The sequence below is a fragment of the Myotis yumanensis genome, unplaced genomic scaffold (assembly GCF_028538775.1).
Source record: "Myotis yumanensis isolate MYYU_CA2020_CCGP unplaced genomic scaffold, mMyoYum1.0.hap1 SCAF_7, whole genome shotgun sequence".
Lineage (NCBI taxonomy): Eukaryota > Metazoa > Chordata > Mammalia > Chiroptera > Vespertilionidae > Myotis > Myotis yumanensis.
In genome coordinates this window covers 51,796,620-51,816,832 of record NW_027223758.1, presented here as the reverse complement: position 1 = coordinate 51,816,832, position 20,213 = coordinate 51,796,620, and the positions used below count along the sequence as shown (strand labels likewise).

Sequence of the window (20,213 nt, the reverse complement as noted above, 5' to 3'; positions counted from 1 at the left end):
TCTTTAATTGAGGATGCCCTGAAAATATCTTGCTTTCCCACTATTCAAAATGCTCTACTAACCTGATTTTAAAACATCTAACCACACACTTACCAATGGATTCACCAGTGCTTCAGACTGGTTTATCAAACAGGAATTTTGCAGACTGTTACACTGCTCCTTGTGTCCTGACAGTAAGTATGTAATTCCCCACCTGTTCCTCACCATTCAAGGTCCCACATCCACGTCCACAAGTTACTCCTCTATTCAATTTGTGCACATGGAGCCTACAACAGACAAAAGCCATGACCTGCTTTCAACCTAATGAGCTCCTTCTTACTTCCCACTCTACTGTAAAACAATGAAAAAGCAAGGGAGGAAATTGGAGGCAGTGGCACTGAGCTTTGTCTCTGTTAGAAACCCAAATTATTTAGTGAGAACTGAGCATTTCAAAAACAGCCACCCGCACACACTTTGAAAAAATAAGAATTGCAAAATGCACCTGCGCAGGACTCAGGCTGCCCTACAGGCTGTGGGAAGGAAAGAGAGCCACCGGCAAGTGCAGACCCTAGATCATGATGTCTCCTGGTTCTTCTGCTCCAGCCCAAAGAGAAAAAATACATTTCTTAACTATTTTCCTTCTTAATATACTGATATGTCATTAGTATAGAAAAAGAGCAACTTAGAGAAAGGAGCACAACCTCATAGACTTTTACCTGACACCAAGTCAAAAGGCTGAATGAATGCTCACGTCAGTGAAACCACTGAGTAAGCTGAGCAGGGGTCAGGTGCCTTACACTAGTGCTTTTGAGAAACCAATGCCCCGAGTCAGGGAGAAATGTGCAGCAGTTATTATCGTTGTCTATCCTTTAACGAATAGATATATTCCAGCATACTTCGTCCGGCATGATCTCTACAGGGCTCTGGGGAAAAGGCCTTGCTGACCAAAGTTTCACATACTTCATTAAACAAAATGACAAGTTTCTCTATGATAGGAATATTGTGAATCTTTAACATGCTGTTCATTATGAGCCTGAAGAAGTGGAAAAGGGTGAAATATATAGAGTGCTCGTCAAACTTATCTGACCACAAAAATAATTTCCAAGGTTGAGCTAACACCATCGCTGAAAGCTCATGACGTGTGAAAACCAGAATGCCGGATTAGCCCTGCACAGCCTCCTCCTCTTTCCACTAACTGCCCGGTGTGCCCAATGCTGGTGAGGTTCTCTCCCTGCTTCTGGGCCACGATGTTAAGAATGGACCTCTGAGATACACGCACTCCTTGTTTCTGGAGTCCGTGTCATCCTCTCCCTTCCTATTAGCTTGCTAAACTGGGCAAAGTGAGATGCTGAAAACCAGGAAGGCATGTGGATGAGAAGCCTTACAGAAAAAGTATGATAAAGTGCAGCCTTGGCCACCTTCTCTGTCCCAGCAACCATTCAAATCGCATTTGTGAGAGGCTAAGGAGGGCAAAAAGGTGCAGACACATCACTGGGGCCTGAACTACACAGATGTGCATGCACGAAACGTTGAGTCACCTCCAAAAAATACTACTTTACAAATCAAGTTTTATGTATCTCTGATGTGTGTATATATACATATGAAAATATACTGTAGTTTCTTCTAGCAGAAGTGGGGAACCTTTTTTCTCCAAGGGCCACTTGGATATTTATAACATCATTGGTGGGCCATACAAAATTATCAACTTAAAAATTAGCCTGCTATATTTGGCCAAACATTTAATTAACTCACCCCTAATGCCTTGGCAGGCCCAGACCAAATGATTTCGTGGGCCAGATGTTCCCCACCGCTCTAGTGGAAACCTTTGCAAACTTAAGGTGATATAAGTAAAAGTGTTCCTGATCCAAAAACATGCTTCACAATATTTCTGAGAGTCTAGACCAGACCCTGGTTTTACTTTGGACAATCTAATAAAGTGGGAGAGAAAAATAAAAAAGCTGGGTTTGTAATACCAGCCATTTTTGGCATCTGCACATACTAGCGTGGCTCACCAGTTTTGCAGACAACCACATAAATCACACAGGCACATAGGTTCCAGGTCTGGTGGGGGTAGGGAAGGGGCTGCCTGAGACTGTAAAAGCTTCTTCAGTGCCAAGCAGACACCACACCCTCACAAATGGGCATGAGAGGAACCGGCTGGCACTCCACCTGTGCAGGTTAGAGTGCGGAGGTGCAGCTCAGCACAGAAGGGTTATTTTCCGGCTCCTCGGTCGATATTTCTGCTCCTTGGCCCATGGGACGGGGCACTTCCCTATCTTTCAAAGTCTTTTTAAAGAATCCTGCCCTGGCTCTAACTCTATTCCCTGCAAAGCTCTCGGAGTTAAGTGTATAGATTCCTGATAGTAGATTTAAAATGCATACTTTATTCATTTTGTTAGACTGCGTCCTATCAAGGAGCATTTAAACCTTTTATAATTCTAAGCTGATATGATCACATTTGAAGAAAAAGTTAATAGAGAAGAGTCACTAAATTCGAAAGAGTACTGACCATATTTAATCATCTGTGTGTATTTTTATAAAACTGCTCACAGAACCCACTTAAAAACACTAACTGGTTCATTTCAGTGCCTGCACACAATGCCCCTGTGTCCGGGTGAGTCTCTCGAATGTCTTGTTTTAAAGGAATATATAGTACTCCCGCAAGATGTTTTCCCATTTCTATTCTCTCCCACTCCTGAGGCCCTTGTTCTCCGTGATAAGGCAATCTCCTCCGGGATCGCAGCGCTGTAGTTTCCACCACGAGTGACAAGGACTCGACGTGAATAACTGCTGTGTGCAGGTTGTAATTATGTCAGCTGCAGTGTTGAACAAGGGGACTGATTAATGTGAGCCCCAGCCCAGGCGCAGTCCCTATCAGAACCTCTGCGCAGGCCGGCAGTGGGGACGGGTTAAAGCAGGAAGACACAACACGCGGAGTGCCCGTGATAGATGAATTGCTCCACAGTCTTCAGGCAGATGTTCCGGGACAGTATAATATACAATTACTCTGCCTTATCACTTTCCCAGGGACAATAAAGCTTCCTCCTCCTATAGCTCATGTGAGTGAAGGCAAAATCCGTTTTACTTTTACAATACTGACTCACTTATCACGGTGCCTTGATTGTGCTTTTACAACTAAAGGAAACATGTATTCCACTTTTAAACGACAAAAGCCCTTAAAAAGAAAACAGGAACCTGGTTTGGAGCCTCTTTCACATCAGAGCACACAATGTTTTAACATTGTTTTGTTAAAAAGAGATGTAAGGAAGTTAATGTATGTGTGTGCATATGTAGTTGAAAACTAGTCCCCATAACTCAAGAAGATTTGGATTGTATAATCATTACATTCATCACATTTTTCAAAGGCCATTAAATTAATCATTAAATTAAAAGAACATGTATTTAAAACATATATAAGCTGATACCATCCACACATTTCTCAGGCACAGGCACTTGGCTGCCGGAATCTGATAGGACATATCCCAGTGACACACTGGCTTGTTCTCCCCACTCCTGCTTGGGGTCTCTGGGCCCGTCTTCCTTCAGAAAGCTGAGCTGGCCTAGAGAAAGTGGCAGCCTCGACCATTTTAATAAGGCGCTGCAGGCGATGCTAAAACACACTCCCTTCAGGAGCTGTGGTGACCACTTCTACTACCTGTATCTGTACTTACAGAAATGATGCCAAACATTTGTGGCGAGATGTACAGAACTATCTCAATTTTCATTTTTAAAGTTAAAAACCAAGCTAACACCAAAAATTGAGATGTAGGCATAACCATCTTGTGGTGACTGTAATTTATAATGAAACAAAGCAGCAAAAATTCCAATAGAATCAAACAAAGGAAAGCCACACAAATGTCAGTGACTGCTGAAAGCGGCACGCGTCAGCCTGTGAACAATCTATGACTTAGGTTCACTTTTTAGTGGCTAGGACAACTGACAATACTCAGCGGTTGTCACACACCCTAAGTCCGGAAAACAGATCATGTCCCTCTCACCCTAAGAAGGGACAGATTTGCCCTCACTTTTCCTATTATCACACTAACTCCAGCACCACCAGGATCCCTATTGCTGCCTTTCTCTTGGTAGCACCATTGCAGCAGTTACACATTTCTATAAATATGGCAATTTGAAGGTGGTAGGGGTCAATCTAAAACAGTACAACAGAAGTTATAGCACAGATGTACACAGAAAATGTAATTAGGACCATGGCTGATGAAAGACCTACACCAAATTTACAATTATTTGTTGTAAGCCAGACAAAGAAAAGGTAGGTAAAGCAAATGGAATGGGCTATAAATATTGGTGGGAGTCTGGTGTCATCACAATAAATGGCTAATGATGTCACTAGAGTGGCCTGTTAGATTTACTAGTCTTAGAAAAACCTTGAGACATTAGCAAAAATTGTTTAGAATAAGTCATAGAAAAGATGTCACATTTTAAAAGATGACATTTACAATGAATGTGTGCTGAGTGGTTACACTGACTTGTTAACTAGTGCCCAGCAAATTTCTGAATTACATGTAACAGTTAAAGTAATGTAGCATTTTGTGGAAATTCTTCATGTAGAGCAAATAAAATCGAAATGTTTGGTTGTGTGTGGCAGGAAGGGAAGAATAATACCATTATAGTCTCCATATTCTTGATTCAAAACTTTGAACATGACACAGGTGACAACTGGTGTTGTGCCATCCCCGCCAATGTGGGAACATTGTTCTAGCAGATGGACAGAAAGACTCAGCAATTCTGAAGCCCCATTCCCATCTCCAGAGAGAGATCCCATGGAGGGAGCAGTGAGGCACGACTCTGATTCCCACAAGTCCTGGAGGATTACTCAAAACTTCCTTGGTGCCCCTCACGCTTCACAACACCCCAACCTTCCATGCTATTAGGTAAAATGCTGGCTCTTTCCCCATGACAGGTAAGCATTTAAGTAAAATTTGGAGCAATCTTAAGCAAACTAATGAAAAATACACACACACACACACACACACACACAATGCGCTTCCTCTATCCCGAGCTCTTCCTGCCACCATCTCCCCAGGGTTTTCACAGAGTAGCCATCCAGTCAGAGCCCCTCCACGACCAGTCAGCACACATTCCTACCATCCCTTCACTTCTCAGTTTCTGTTCCCGTCACTTCGCCACAGTGGGTCTTCCCAGGAGAGCCGTGGCCTCTCGGTGACAAGCAGGCGGCCTGCACTGTCCTCCTGTCACTGCACACCTGATGTGAGAGGCTACTTCTCAGCCTCTCCCAAGGTGCTACTTGCCCTCTGCTTTTTCCACTTTGCACATTTTCCAAGGGAAATATCAATTGCACCGATGCCTTCAGGTTTAACTAGATCAGTACTGACCACACCTGACAGGACTCTGTTTGGATAGCCTGTGGGCATTTCCAAAGTTTGAACACAATGAAGGTGAAGTCTGGTCCCAAAGCACATTCATGTTCCTCCTCCAGGAATGAGGACCTCTCAAGGTGGCAGTGTGGTTCTCACCTCAGCCCTGGCCAAGGTTGCTCTGCAGTAAGGAACAAATTACAAACTTTCCCCAAAAGAAAATAAATTCAGGAGACCTTCTTGCCATATAGATGTTCTCACAAACACAGTAATTATCAAAATAGGAAAAAAAATCAACAAAAAGTTTGTGCTACGTTCTCTTGAGAAAATAAAGACGTGCGATTCATAAATGATGTAATCTTGTTTTTTACAGACATTCTTAGGGGAAAGCAAAACAGTAACACACGCTACCACCTCAAGGGCCTCAGCTCATCCCATTAAAGGAGCTCACGGCGGAGATGCCAAACTGGCCTAGATGCTGCCCTCACTCCCTGTGCCCCACACACCGCTGTGTCACCCCATTCTAAATGGTCCCACTTTGCCTTCTTTCTCTTTCTTCCACAATTATACAGGCCTGGAGAGGCAATACTTCAGAATATGTTGAAACAAATGATCTGAAAATAAAATGAAATAACTAATATATTGCATTCTCAATGAACTAATGACAACTGGTCACATGCTCTGATTTACTTCAAAGCTCCTTTATTCTGCTTTGTTCTCTTCCACACCCACAGTTCAGGGGTGAAACCCACCCACACATGAAAGGGTGAGCCTGACTTTCACTCACTGCTGCCAGCCCTCCTGGCAATGACAGAGCTTCCCTAACAAGCACATGGCAGGAGCCTCCAATGCCAGGAGATATAGATAGTTACACAGTCAAGTGTTTTGTTGTGTGATAATAGCTCTAGTGTCTAAGGAATAACTTATTATGCAACAGACTATTGCCCCAAAAAAAAATATTTTCTATTTTTTTTTTCATCTCTAAGGCCTTCCTTTCTAACATAATATATACAGATATATCTAACTACCACCCAAGGGACTGTCCATAGTAATTCCTTGTAGAAAGACCATCCCCAAAGATAGCTTTGGTCCTTTTATAATGACTGGATTTGGGATTCAAGGAGAGCAGGTTAAATAAACATGTTTATCTGCTTCTACTTTAAGAGATAGCACAGGGAGTGTATGGTCACTTTGTGTTCAAATGGGTCTCCTAATTAATCTGTGATCCCAAAGCTTATTTCAGCTCCATCAACCAACAAAACAACTTTCTTGTACTGATAAACAAAAGGAATTATCTTAGATTTTTTTTTCCTTTTAAAAATATCTGAACCAATTAGCAATTTTTAATGCTATGGAATCTATTTGTTTTCAATTCTACAGATTCTTTTTACTTACATGAGTTGTGTTAGATGAGCATTTACCAACATTAACTAAAGGCCTGACAAACATGTGCTGTGTCAAGACAGACTGTCAGGTTAAAACCAAAGTTTTAAGAAGCCCATGTGCTTAGGTGTTACAGGATACAAAAGTATGGGTAAGACATGTTAGGTATGACAATCAGCTTGACACTCACAGTATGGAAAACACAGAACCAAATCAAAACCATGATTATATTAAAAATGAAATTCACTAAAGAAATGATCAGAGAAAATGAGAAGATACTTATTCAGAAAGAATCCAATTTTGGCTGAAACATTTGGGGGAGGGGGAGAATACATTTACAATACATTTACAAACAGCTAGTTTCGTAATTCATTATAGAAAACCTGAAGATACAATTATGTCATTTTGTAAGGGACGCTCTCAAAAAATCCAACCTAAACTTACCAGAAACAACATTCCATTAGAAAGACAGCCCAACTCCACAATGTCACCTTGACACATGCCAGCAGCCCCTCAGAGGCAGCATCTCTGCTTCAATGACCAAACCAGCTTCCCTCAGCACCGCCACACTGACACCTGCCTGTGGCTGGCTGAACTGTGGCGAGGACAGCGGGAGGGGCAGTTCAGGAGCAGGTACTGCCCACACCACACACCACACACGGACACACTGCCTTCAAAAAAAAACTCTACCATCTGAAGACAGCCTTGGAATCATCATCGCTTGCAAAGTAACTGGATTTTTAGGTTAGCACATTTGTTTTTTATTCTGCTAACTGGATAAGCAGTTACAATAAAGTAGAATATAAAGAGATTATATAATTGAGATAAATAAAATAGTATTGACTTGCACTTTAAATGACAAAAATAGTGTTGTTGTTTTTAATTTATGTTTTTTTTTTGGGGGGGGGGGGGCTGGGAGGAGGGAACACCGGAGTTACTCTCTCAGCTAATTTAGATTTTACAACAGTATTAACAACCACAGTCACCATGCTGCTGTTAGACCCTCAGACCTGTCCATCTCAGAGCTGAGAGTCGGAACACCAATTTCCCACCCCAGCCCCTGACACCCACATTTCTGCTCCTGTTTCTATGAGTTTAACCTTGTATTAATTTTATTTTTAAGATTCCACATATAAATGATATCATGCAGTATTAGCCTATCTCTGGCTTATTTTGCTGATAAAATAGTATGATTTAAAGTTTATTCTGATATAACTAGGCTTGAGGCATCATTTGATTAATTTCATGTAGTATCATTATTCCTTTAAGAACTTCAAAATCACCCAAAAGAAATAAATGCTTCCTCTGACTCTTCAGAACAAGAAATGGGTGCTGTTTGTTGGTTATATATGATTTTACTTCTCTACCTTGGTATCTATGATGCTCTACTACCCAGACAAACACCTACTTTTCCTCCTTGTCATTATTCGGGGCAAATGCAAGTTTGTTCTATCCACTGTTTTCCCTGGTACAACCTGGAGACCTGCCTGCACAGGAAGCCAAAGGAAAACTGAAACTCTCTAAAGAGACCACCCAAAAGCAGAAAGTCTCCCCTGTGGAGTCCATCTCCCTAGCTCAGGATGCTAATGACACCCTGGCAGACAAGGACACAGATTCTACTGCACACTGAATTCTTGCGGCCACAACACCTAAAATAGCTGGCCTTACAGCTTTACGCATAAGACACATAAGATGTTCACACGGCAAATTACATAAAATGCACAATATTATCTAAGACCTGCAAAATTTTCATAACTGAGACACTTTATAGAAATATATGTTTGAGAAAGTAATACAAACTTTTAAAGGGGAAGTAAAGAATTTTTGCAAGCATGGTTTTCTGGTATTACATCTTAAAATTACCTCCAAAATGCTTCCAGCACAATGCAAAGTTAAGATAGAATTCAATCAAATTAAAAGTTATCGTTTGACAAAACATTTCTAGTACACAAATACTTGTGACAAACAGCTAATTCTACCTATGGCGCTCATATGTGTGAAAACCTATTGAATTCAATTATAAAAAATACTAGACAAAATATTTAGATGTTAGAAAGTATCAGAAAAAGCAAATTTCTATTTGGATACCACACCTGGATTCAATGTTACATTCACCCAAAAAAGGAAAGAATATTGTTCATGAGATCAAAACTTAAAGTATCAATGACTTCTATGGTATACAATGGTCAAGAACTAAATAAACCAATAAGTAAGGGGAAAAAAACTAAAGAGTATTTCCTACAAGTTTAGCAAAACAATAAAGTAAATCTTTAATATGAGGCAGGAATTATAGATTTTATTCCTCAGCTATATATTTCTATTTGGGGTTATAATTTCAAGTAATTAAAATGAGAACAAAATTAGTGAATAAAATAAAAAGTAGAATAGTAAAAAAAAACTTTTAAAAGAGTGTATGTATGGTTGGAAGTACTAAGGCTGTATGCAGTTGAGAAAAATCCGACCCAAAGCAGAGTCTTAAAGAGGTGAGCTTACTCCAAGGTCAATCAAAGTGATGCAATAAATAAAGGATCAAATGGCCAGAGTTTGGCTTGAAAATTTAGTTTTCTTTAATTTACAAAATAACAAAGTGCAGCATAGAATTATCCTTAATATTTTTAATACTGCAGGTAGTATTTTGTGTTACTTTTTGTGAGTTCTCAGTCATTTACTATTTAACATTCACTTATTGTATTTCCCCCATAAATCTTAAATAAAAATATGGAAGCCAATGAGAAGATTATTCATGTAAAAGAAAGTCCAATTAGGGCCACCTACTATTATGTGAAAGCCCTCAGTGAAATAGTGTACAGTTTAATATTAATAAATCTACAGGGAAACAGATTCACATTGTTAGAGAGTGTACTTACAACATATTAAAGCTTTTCTATTTCTCATTAATATAAAAGTGACAATACATAGCAAAGGGAAATAAAAATATAGAAAATGTTAGATTGTTTCCATTTTAATGTAGAAACAAATCTAATGAATTTGCTGCATAAATAATATAGGACAGTTGCTATGAATCTCAATTTATGCTTTGAAATTATAATGAATAATAATTAATGGTGAAAAAATTTTGGAGTAATGATAAAATATACTGAGTTGTAATTGATTAGATGTTTGAATATTTTAGACAGTAAAAGCTTAGGAAAGGGGTACATGTTTACATCTAAATAGAATGAAATGTCATTGCCTAAATTAATAATGCAAACTTGAAAAATAGCCCCAGGTTCAAAAGACCAATTATAAAATTCTTTTGTAAACAAATCTATATCCACATTTTTCATAAACAGTTATTACTACTAGTATATGTGCACTAATGTTCAATTTATAAAATGAAAAAATATATTTTCAAATGAAATTTAAATAATATTGCAATTTCTAATGATGGTTACCTACCTGAAAATAAGTGTTAATAATGGCAAAGATAAAAATACTCTACAGGAATTACTTTTATGTATCTATATTAAACAAATAAGAATCTAAGTGGGAAAAATTATTTAAGTATTATAAGTAATAAACTATTATGGAAAGGTACCAATAACACAAATATGACCTAATCTTCTTAGCAAATGTATTCATCTTATAGATATTTTTATCTTGTAGATATTTTCATTATATAGAAATCATATATATTCAAATTTACTTGATCCTGTGAGAGAAGATGTTTTCTTATTGTTGTGAGGTAAGTATGGTAAGCATTTTTTATGCTATGCAACCGAAACAATCATTTTGAACTTAATTATCTGCTCATTTTTAAATCTTTTGCTTATCAACAAGAAAATAAAGGTATCTGTTGTAAATTCCACATTTCATTCATATCCCTAACTTCAGAAGCATTCATATATTTGCAAGTTTTCTGTATTTTTGTTCACTAAAGCAAACCTAATCATATGTACACAGAATAATAAAACTCAAATGAACAAAAATTGTTCAAACTATTCTTTCAATAACAATTATTTAAAATCTTTTAATATAAAATCACCCTTTTATCAAGGATTGTAAGCATTTCAAAAGAAAATGTGGTAGAGTTGACTAGATTTAAATGTCCTGAGTACTGACTCATGGGACAGGCACAGTATTCTTAGAAAACACATCCTCTTTTCACTGCGGTGCACACAGAGGTCTAACATAGCTTACAGAGATGGGTCCGGCTGGCTCAAGTGCATGTCTCAATGGAAGTGATGCTATTTCAGGGAGATCACATGGATAAGTGATATAACCTCAACCTTAGCAAAGGTATAAGATAATTTCAAAGAGGAAACCTGAAATATTTTGAAATATATTTATGCAAACAAAGACTTAAGAGTCTACTAAAGCACAGTCCTAATCAGCAAAACAAAATTCAATTCCAGCCTTTGTAGTAATACTATCAAAATCCTTAAATCAGACTTCTAGCAATTCCTTAAAAACACAAACAAACATGGATAAGCACAAAAATCTAGATAGGTCTTTTTCTTTTCTCTTTTAATCCTCACCTAATATTCTCCCACTTTTCCAATATATACGGGGTCTATACATGACCTTGTTTGAAATAATAGTTCTGCTACTTAAAAATAACAGCTTGAAAACCATAGTTATGCAAGATATATTAAACATAAGGGTAGTTACAATTTAAATGTGAAATATAAAATTTACAATGAAAGAAACAGAAAAGCCCCAAACAACAACTCAAACCTTATGCATAGAGTACAGACTAAAAAGATATAATCCTAACAGTAGGAGTGATAATTAAGGGAAATTTTTATAACTTTCTAATTTCTTTTTTGTGTTTTTATAGGGAAGGCAACTACATGGTATGACCTCTTTAATAAGAAAAAAGAGACTCCAATAACATTTATTTTTTAAGAACTCAAGTTATGAGCATCTTAGAATTTCTGTGACTACCTCTAATCGGGTCACCATTTTACCAAACTTCCAAGAAACAACAATCTACTGTTCAGCAAAGACGGAACTCATAAAATGTTGAAAGAATGAATAATTAATGAATGAAATATATCTGTAATATCTCTGTACTATTAGATGACCTCTAAAATAAAACTTAATGCAATAATGAGGATAATAATAAAGATTATGGCAATATATTTACTGAATGCACAAGGTACATCGAGAGACATACAAAAACCAGTCTTTTAAAGAGGGCTTCAGATCCAGAGTCATAGAAGCATCGAATAGACTATCCAACCTATGAGGGAAGGTGTGGGCGTGAGGGGGTAAGAGATCAACCAAAGCACTTGTATGCATGCATATGAGCATAACCAATGGACACAGACAGGGGGCGGGAGGGAAGGTGAGGGCATGTGCTAGGGGTTGGGGGTGGCCGAGGAGAGGTCAATGGTGGGAAAAGGAGACTTATGTAACACATTAAAGAATTTAAATTTAAAAAATAAATAAGTAAAAAATAAAGAGGGCATCAGGTTTAAGGTACAGATTATAATATTTAACAAAGGCGGCTGTGCTGAAAGAACCATTCTCAGCATGTGTAACAGGCACCACCAGAGCTTCCGCTCCAGCGTGAAGAAGGCCCTCCCACTATGATTCAGGCTAGTTTGCTGGCGAAGCTCCTAAGGTAGAAGTCACTCGCTGCCTGCACACCCTGTGGTGTCTCACAGACACCTCAAGAATGCTGATTTCACTCACAAGCTCCAGGTGCAACATCATCCCCATCTTATTGTCCCTCTGCCCTCTGTTCCTACACACACCTGGTCACAGAGGATGACTCCAGTTTCTGAATCTCTCTTCTCTGCATGTCTGCTTTGCTGCCACTGACCACAACTCTGCAACAGGCAGGGCCCTTTGTCATATGGACCTCACAAGCACACATGACCTCCAACATACCTTGAACATAAAAATGCTACTCTGCCAATATCTCCTGATTGCTTGTAGAGCATGCATGTGTCTGAAATTGACCAATCTTCTAAACCGGCTGAAATGCCTGCTCTGCTAGTACTCTTTCCGGCCAAACGTGTTCCTTCTCCATACACTGCCCTGGCTTCTGTATTTACCCAGAGCCTCTGTATTGAAATGATTTCTGAACATTACAGGTCACCTATTATGCTATAGCACCCTTAAAGGCAGGAAGTCTTTCTAGTGCTATCTCCATTGCCTGAGTGCTTCACCCATAGCAGGTAAGAAGCCATTTGCGCTGAATGACTGGTTAAGTGAAATGGTTCCTTACTTTGGCCAAGAAATTAAATCACTTGAAATTCAGGTGTACCAAAGGATTGTAAATCCTAAATGTAAAGATTATAGAAAATTGAAAAGAATTTTATTATTTTTATAAGTCACTAAAATAAGGTGGTGAATTAAATTCCCAAACTAGTGAATGATGCTTTCAACTGGGCTAATTCATGCTTACCAGAGACACTGCTCTGTAACTTTTAACTGGGTTTTAACCCCTGGCGGTGACCCAAGTGTTCTACCTGCTCAGAAAGAGTCCTTACCTGTAGTCACACCAGGGGCACCGGTAGGGCTTCTCTCCCGTGTGCACCCGCTTGTGCCGAGTCAGGTGAGACTGGGTTGTGGAGGCAAAGTTACACTCGTCACATTTGAAAGGCTTTTCCCCTGTAATACATCAAGAAGTGTTGTACATGAATAATCATAAAAATTGGAAATGAAGGGATAAACCTGTTCTTAACAATTAAAAAGAAACTTATTTCCATGAAATTTTAAGAGTACAGTTCAATGCTACACATATTTGGGACATTTAAAATTTATTTTCAGAGTTAGAAAGAAGACAGCCCCAATTTTTATTTCTCTATTGGAATGCAAGAATGGTACACAATCTATAGTTCACATGTAACTTACAGACAGGAATTTAAATTTTAGCTCTGGTCTAGCACCGTATTTGAAGTCATTTGACAAACTATGTTACCTTAGAGCCATTATAAAAATCTCATTGAATATGTAGTACAAAACTTATTATAATCTTAAAGGTAAATATTAAAAAAATAATAAAATAAAGGTATACATTGGTACCAAAGGAAATACTGTTAGAAGTCAAGGGAAATTACCGTTCATTAAACGGAATAAAAGGAACAGAGGCTTCAAAGAAACATTCACATTGGTATTCACTAGCTCTTAAACTCTATCTCCCAGGAAGATATAACAGATCTATCCACACATACATCTCACCCACGACTCAGGGGCTCAGGGGCTCACACAGGACTCATGGCTGCCCTTCGATAGGCATCTTTCTCTCCTTTACTCACCCCTCCTCCACACACACATTTGAAGAAATCACCGAGTCTTATCAGTTTTTAGTTCCACTGGCTACACTGGCTGGTGAGCACGTGAAACGTGGTATTTAACTTAAATTTAGCCTCTGAGTGGCGATGTGCTAGTAGAAGTGTCAATACACACACCAATTTCAAGCTCCTGCAACAAAACATCATGAAGTGTTGATAATAATGTTATACTGATACAATATTGAAGTAATAAGTTGGATGTATTTGGTTAAATTAACTACTTAAAGGGTAATTTCACCTGTTACTTTTTCTTTTTTCAATGTGCTTACCAGGAAACTAAATATGACACGTGTAGCTCACACTACAGGTTGATTGAACAGCGATGAACTAGAGAAATCCTCACCACCTCCTCCCCATAAGATATAATGTAAGTACTGCCCTTCTCAATGGAAACTGGTCACAGACATTCTGAGTATGACGGGTTGATTTTACATACAGCCGTCCCACTTAGCTGCCATTTCACTTGCAGGTTTCAGGTACCCTTGATGAACTGTGGTCCGAAAATATTGAATTTTCCTACCCAACAATCTTGTCTGCTCCTGACACCCAACCATGGACATCGTCACAGAGCAGATGATCCTCTCCTGACATAAAGTCAAAGGTCAACAGTAGCCTAACATATGGTTCAGAGCTGCATCATTCTCCTCACTCCATCTCATCCCATCTGCACTGTCTTATCTAACATCATCCCAAGAAGGGTGAATACAGTGCAATCAAATATTCTGAGGGAGAGACCACATTCACATAGCCTTTAGTGCAGCATATTGTTATAAACGTTTTATTTTATTATTGCTAATCTCTTACTAAAATTAATTTATAAATTAAACTTTATCATAGATATATGTGTACTAGAGGCTTGGTGCACAAAATTCATGCATGGGGGGTTGGTGTGTGTCCCCCAGCCCAGCCTGCACCCTCTCCAAGCTGGCACAATCCAGGACTGCTGGCTCCCAACCACTCACCTGCCTGCCTGATTGCCCCTAACCACTTCTGCCTGCCAGCCTGATCACCCCCCCTAACCACTCCCCTGCCAGCCTGATCGACGCCTAACTGTTCCTCTGCCAGCTTGATTGCACCTAACTGCCCTCCCCTGCCGGCCTGGTCACCCCTAACTGCCCTCTCCTGCCAGCCTGGTCGTCCCTAACTGTCCTCCCTTGTAGGCCTGAGGTCCCCCCAACTGCCCTCCCCTGCAGGCCTAGTCTTCCCCAACTGCCCTCCTCTGCTGGCCCGATTGCCCCTAACTGCCCTCCCCTTCCAGCCTGGTCACCCCTAACTGCCCTCCCCTACTGGCCCGGTCACCCCTAACTGCCCTCCCTTGCCAGCCTGGTCACCCCTAACTACCCTCCCTGCAGGCCTGGTCCCTTCCAACTGCCCTCCCCTGCTGGCCATCTTGTGTCCACATGGGGGCAGCCATCTTCTGTGTTGAAGTGATGGTCAATTTGCATATGACCTCTTTATTATATAGGATAGTAATGTAGGGCTTGGTACTATCCACAGTTTCAGACATCACTCAGGATCTTGGAATGTATCTTCCTGACCATAACTGCATAACACTTAACTGATGCACACACATCTCACCTTCCTCTGCAGCCAGGGTAGCAGTTAGAAGCCAGACTTCTGGTTTCCTAATCCAGGTTTTGCCATAATTTACTCCCTACCTGTAAAATCCCCTGAGCAAAATCGGAAGGGTAATTCCACCAAACAAGCAGGGTAATTGTGAGGGTTAAACAAAATAAACTGATGAACAAAATGGAACCAGAAGCATGGATACATGGAACAGACTGGTGGGTGTCAGAGGGGAGAGGAGTGAGGTGACTGGATAAAGAGGTTAAGGAATTAGCTAAAGAATGTATATGTATACCCACGGACACAGACAATGTTGTGGTGAAGGCCAAGGGAGGAGGAGGTGGGAGTGGGTGGCGGTGGGCAAAAGAGGGGAGAATGGGGACATCTGCAATAGTGTTAATGTTAAAATTTTTTAATAATAATAATAAAAGAACACAAAGCATGTGTCCAGCACTTAGCAGGGTGCTCAATGACTTGGGATTTTTATCATTATGTGACTGGACTGCCTAACCAGTGACTACTGCAGTCCTCTCACACAGCAATGCATCTCACCCAGGTTCCATTTCCAGTAGAGACAAACCTATAGCTTACGTAAGATAATTAACAGTGAATATAACATCAAGATATTCTTTAGCAGATCCTACCAGGAAATATTTTATTTATCCTTGAAAAACAAAAGACCATATACAAAGCACAGTAAAAATCTTGGGAGTTGAGAGGATTTTTTACTCTTTTAGCCATGTGTCCTTAAAATAAATACCATCTACAAGATTCCAATCAAGTGGTCAACCGGGGTCAACATGACTGTTCTCAGCTTCTTAATTGCTGTGGACAACTCAATTATACGAACTGACTTATACAAAAACTCACTTTCATGACAATGGCAGGTTTTGCTTTCATTTGAGAGATAATAGGGGATATTCACCCATTCATCTACTGAAGGACGTCTGAGTTCCTTTCATTTTGGAGTATGACAAATGAAGCAATTATGAATCTTCATGAGCAAGTCTCTGCTTGGGCCTACAGTCGTCCTCTCTTAGGTATGTATCTAGGAGTCAGATGACTGGGTTCTAGAGTAGGTACATTAATTTTGTGAAGCATTGCTAAACTGTTTTCTGAAGTGGTTTGACCATTTTACAGTCCTAGCAGGTGTGTATGAGAGTTGCTTTTGCTCTACATCATCACAGACATATGGTGTGATCAGTTCTTTGGATCTGTTTTTCTAATGATGTGGAGGATCATTTCATATGTATACTGGCCATACATTTATATTCTTTGATGAAGTGCCTGTTCAAATCTTTCGACCTTTTCAAATTGGCTGTGTTATAATTGTGTTTTTAGAGTTCTTTACATATTGAAAATACATATCCGCTATAAGAGTTGTGATTTACATGTATTTTTCCCCATGTATGTGGCTTGTCTTTCATTCTTTTCAGGGTCTGTAGAAGAGAAGTTTTAAATACATCAATGTATGATTTTTCAAGTTATGATATTTTTCATTTCTGAATTAGGCTTCCCGTGTGATATCGATTATTTGATAATCTATGGTCACAAATATTCTTCTGGAATTTTTATGTTTTTAGGTTTTATATTTAGATTATGATCATTTTGAGTAAATTTTTATATATGGTGTGATGTATGAATCAAGGTCCATTTTTATTGCATATGGATAGCCAATTGCTCACCATGGAAGTGAGGGTCTGCTCTATAATCTTTACTCCATTTCTTTGATTATTTGCCTACCTTGATGCTAATACCAGAATGACTTAATTAATACACCTTTATATTAAGTTACGAAGTCAGATAGCATAAGTCCTCAAGTTCATTCATTTTTCTCAAACTTCTCATTATTTCAGACTATTGCACTTCCATATGAGTTTTAACATCAGCTTCTCAATTTCTTTTAAAAAGAAAAGCCTGATGAGATCTGAAATGATCAATGTGGGAGGACATAAAATCTTAACAAAACTGAGTCTTCCAATCCATGAAGATTGTACATCACTCTATCCATGCCCTCTTTAATTTCTCGGGGCAGTATTTTGAAGTTGCCAATGTAGAGGATTGCACATCCATTGTTAGATTTATCTCTAAATATTGTACATTGGTCAAAAACTATTGACAAAACATGCAAAATCTATTTTGTTCCATTGATCTATCTGTGTGCCAACACAATACTGTCATAATTATTGTAGCTATATAATAAGCCTTCAAGTTAGGTAGTACAAATCTTCCAATTTTAATATAATAAATCTAAGTGTCCAAACAATTTAAAGATAATTTTTAAATTAAACAAATTCACAACTATATTCTGCTATTTCCTTATTCCATTCAACCTAAGTTTGAAAATCTGTTGACATGACTCAATAACTTGTTTGTTCTAGTAGCCTTGGTAGACAGCATTATCTATTTGTTATGAATTTGACAGGAATCATGGGGAGAAAAGGGTGATATTACAGATTCATTGCCTGAATCAGTGGTATAAATTGAAGGTCATCTAAATTCTTCAAAGTTAATATTCTTGGTTTGGAGGTTAAACGTAAGCACTTAAAAAACATAAATATAGCTTATTTCATTTAAATTTTATGGCATTTTTATGTCATACAAGTTAAATTTAAAAACACTTTTAAAGTATAATGTCATTTATATTCTCTATAACTCTATTAATCTGAAGTTCACATTAAGCTAGCAATATATTGCAATAAACCAGTTATTTTGAACCTTTTCAGCTCATGACACACATGAGTGAATGACTATAATTCTGTGGCATGCCAAAAAATATATTTTTTTGCTGATCTGACAAGAAAAATAGGTAAAATTTTGATTCATTCACAGCAGATGGCTATTGTTGTGTTGGCTGTTGTTATTTTTTTTTTTTCCTTGACAATCTAGGGTAAAGAGGTCAGTGCCCCTGACTAAATAGTCAGATATTGCATGTTTTAAAAATTCTTATGGCACGCTGGTGGAAAATAACTGCAATAAACTGTAAATTGTTATTTCATATTTTACTTGACAATATATATAAAAATGTGTAATATTGAGAAAATTTTAATTATACACAGGCTGACAGATAAAAAATATAACGTACCAAAATAAGCTACATAAATATTATGCTATGACCATTAAGTAAAGGCAGGCTCAAGCATGTCTTCATACTAGGCTCACAATGGAGGATAACTGGTTGTACATTTATGTAAACTGCAGTTTATTCAAGTCTGCACACAATAGTTAATTTGTAGCTCATTAATTTTGTGGCATGTTCAACACTCCTGTTTGAAGAGGTTAACTGTGTGTTTTTTAAGCCAGAAATGATCATTTCTTCAGGAAATTTTTTCAGGAAATACACTTCAGAAAAAAAGAAGAACTTTCCTGTTTGTTAGTTTCAATATATAGCCAAGAAAATTAACTCAACTTCTACATAGTAAAATCTGAAATCAAACCTTACAAATTTTAAATAAGAATTTCAGTTCACTGATATTTGTTACTGGTGGAAATGAGATAGGTGCTATATGAAGGGGTGTGCACACTTGTTAAGAGAAAACTTCAGATGGACTGATAAGTTTATTTTGTCTACTGGGGTCAGTCCTTCTAAATCCTTTGTCATTCCACAGCCAGAAGGATGACAACATCTATAAGCAAGACATTAACTACTCTTGAAAATAGGGTTACCTGGATACATCCTATTTGAAAAGCAGAACAGCCGAAACTGGTTTGGCTCAGTGGATAGAGCGTCGGCCTGCGGACTGAAAGGTCCCAGGTTCGATTCTGGTCAAGGGCATGTACCTTGGTTGCGGGCACATCCCCAGTGGGAGATGTGCAGGAGGCAGCTGATCGATGTTTCTCTCTCATCGATGTTTCTAACTCTCTATCTCTCTCCCTTCCTCTCTGTAAAAAATCAATAAAATATATTTTAAAAATAAATAAATAAATAAATAAAATAAAAAATAAAAAGCAGAACAAAGATGACATTTCCTTTCCTCCTATTTTCCTTAATATTACACACTTTTCTTTCTTTTTTTAAAATATATTTTTATTGACTTCAGAGAGGAATAGAGAGGGGAGAGAGAGATAGAAACAATGATGAGAGAAAATCATTTATTGGCTGCCTCCTACATACTCCCTACAGGGGATTGAGCCCACAACCCTAGCATGTGCCCTTGAATGGAATCGAACCTGGGACCCTTCAGTCTGCAGGCCAATGCTCTATGCACTGAGCCAAACCAGCTAGGGCCACACTTTTCTTTATGTGCAATAATTTTGGCCAAAATAACTAGGAAAAAATATTCTGCCTCTTCAGTTCCTCTGATAGAGTCAAGGAGGGATAAGGGGGCACCAGAAGGCCTGTGCATGGGGCGGGCCCTCAGGTGTCTGTCAGGCAGGCTGCCATGCCACCCGGAAGCTCACATTTGGCATCCATCCCCCCGGCGGCTGGGGCGGGGGGGTTTGAAGCTAGCCACTACTCCAACCACTTGAGAGGGTTGCTCCTGTGCCTGGAAGGAAGGGCTCTGACAGGGGGTGAAAGTAAACCTTGGGTTGAAAGATGTTCTGTGTCAGCCCACCAGGCAATTAGTTTGCAGGGGGTGGAGGGGGATTATGTCCACAATTTGGAACATCTTTGATACCTGTCCTTTCCGAGCTGAGTGTAATTGCGTAGGCAGTCTGTGGTAAAAAGGTAAACTGTGTCAAAGAGGAATGAAGCAGAAAA

The 20,213-nt window shown here is 38.8% G+C and overlaps 1 protein-coding gene across 2 annotated transcripts in view; it reads right to left on the bottom strand.

The window, feature by feature from the left end:
• ZNF407 (zinc finger protein 407) overlaps window positions 1–20,213 on the bottom strand; it is a 386,314-nt gene that overhangs the window by 112,766 nt on the left and 253,335 nt on the right. For both annotated transcript variants that reach the window (XM_070420472.1, XM_070420471.1), the window contains exon 7: window positions 13,142–13,262. In XM_070420472.1, coding sequence (XP_070276573.1) covers window positions 13,142–13,262 — 121 coding nt within the window. The remainder of the gene's footprint in view (window positions 1–13,141; window positions 13,263–20,213) is intronic.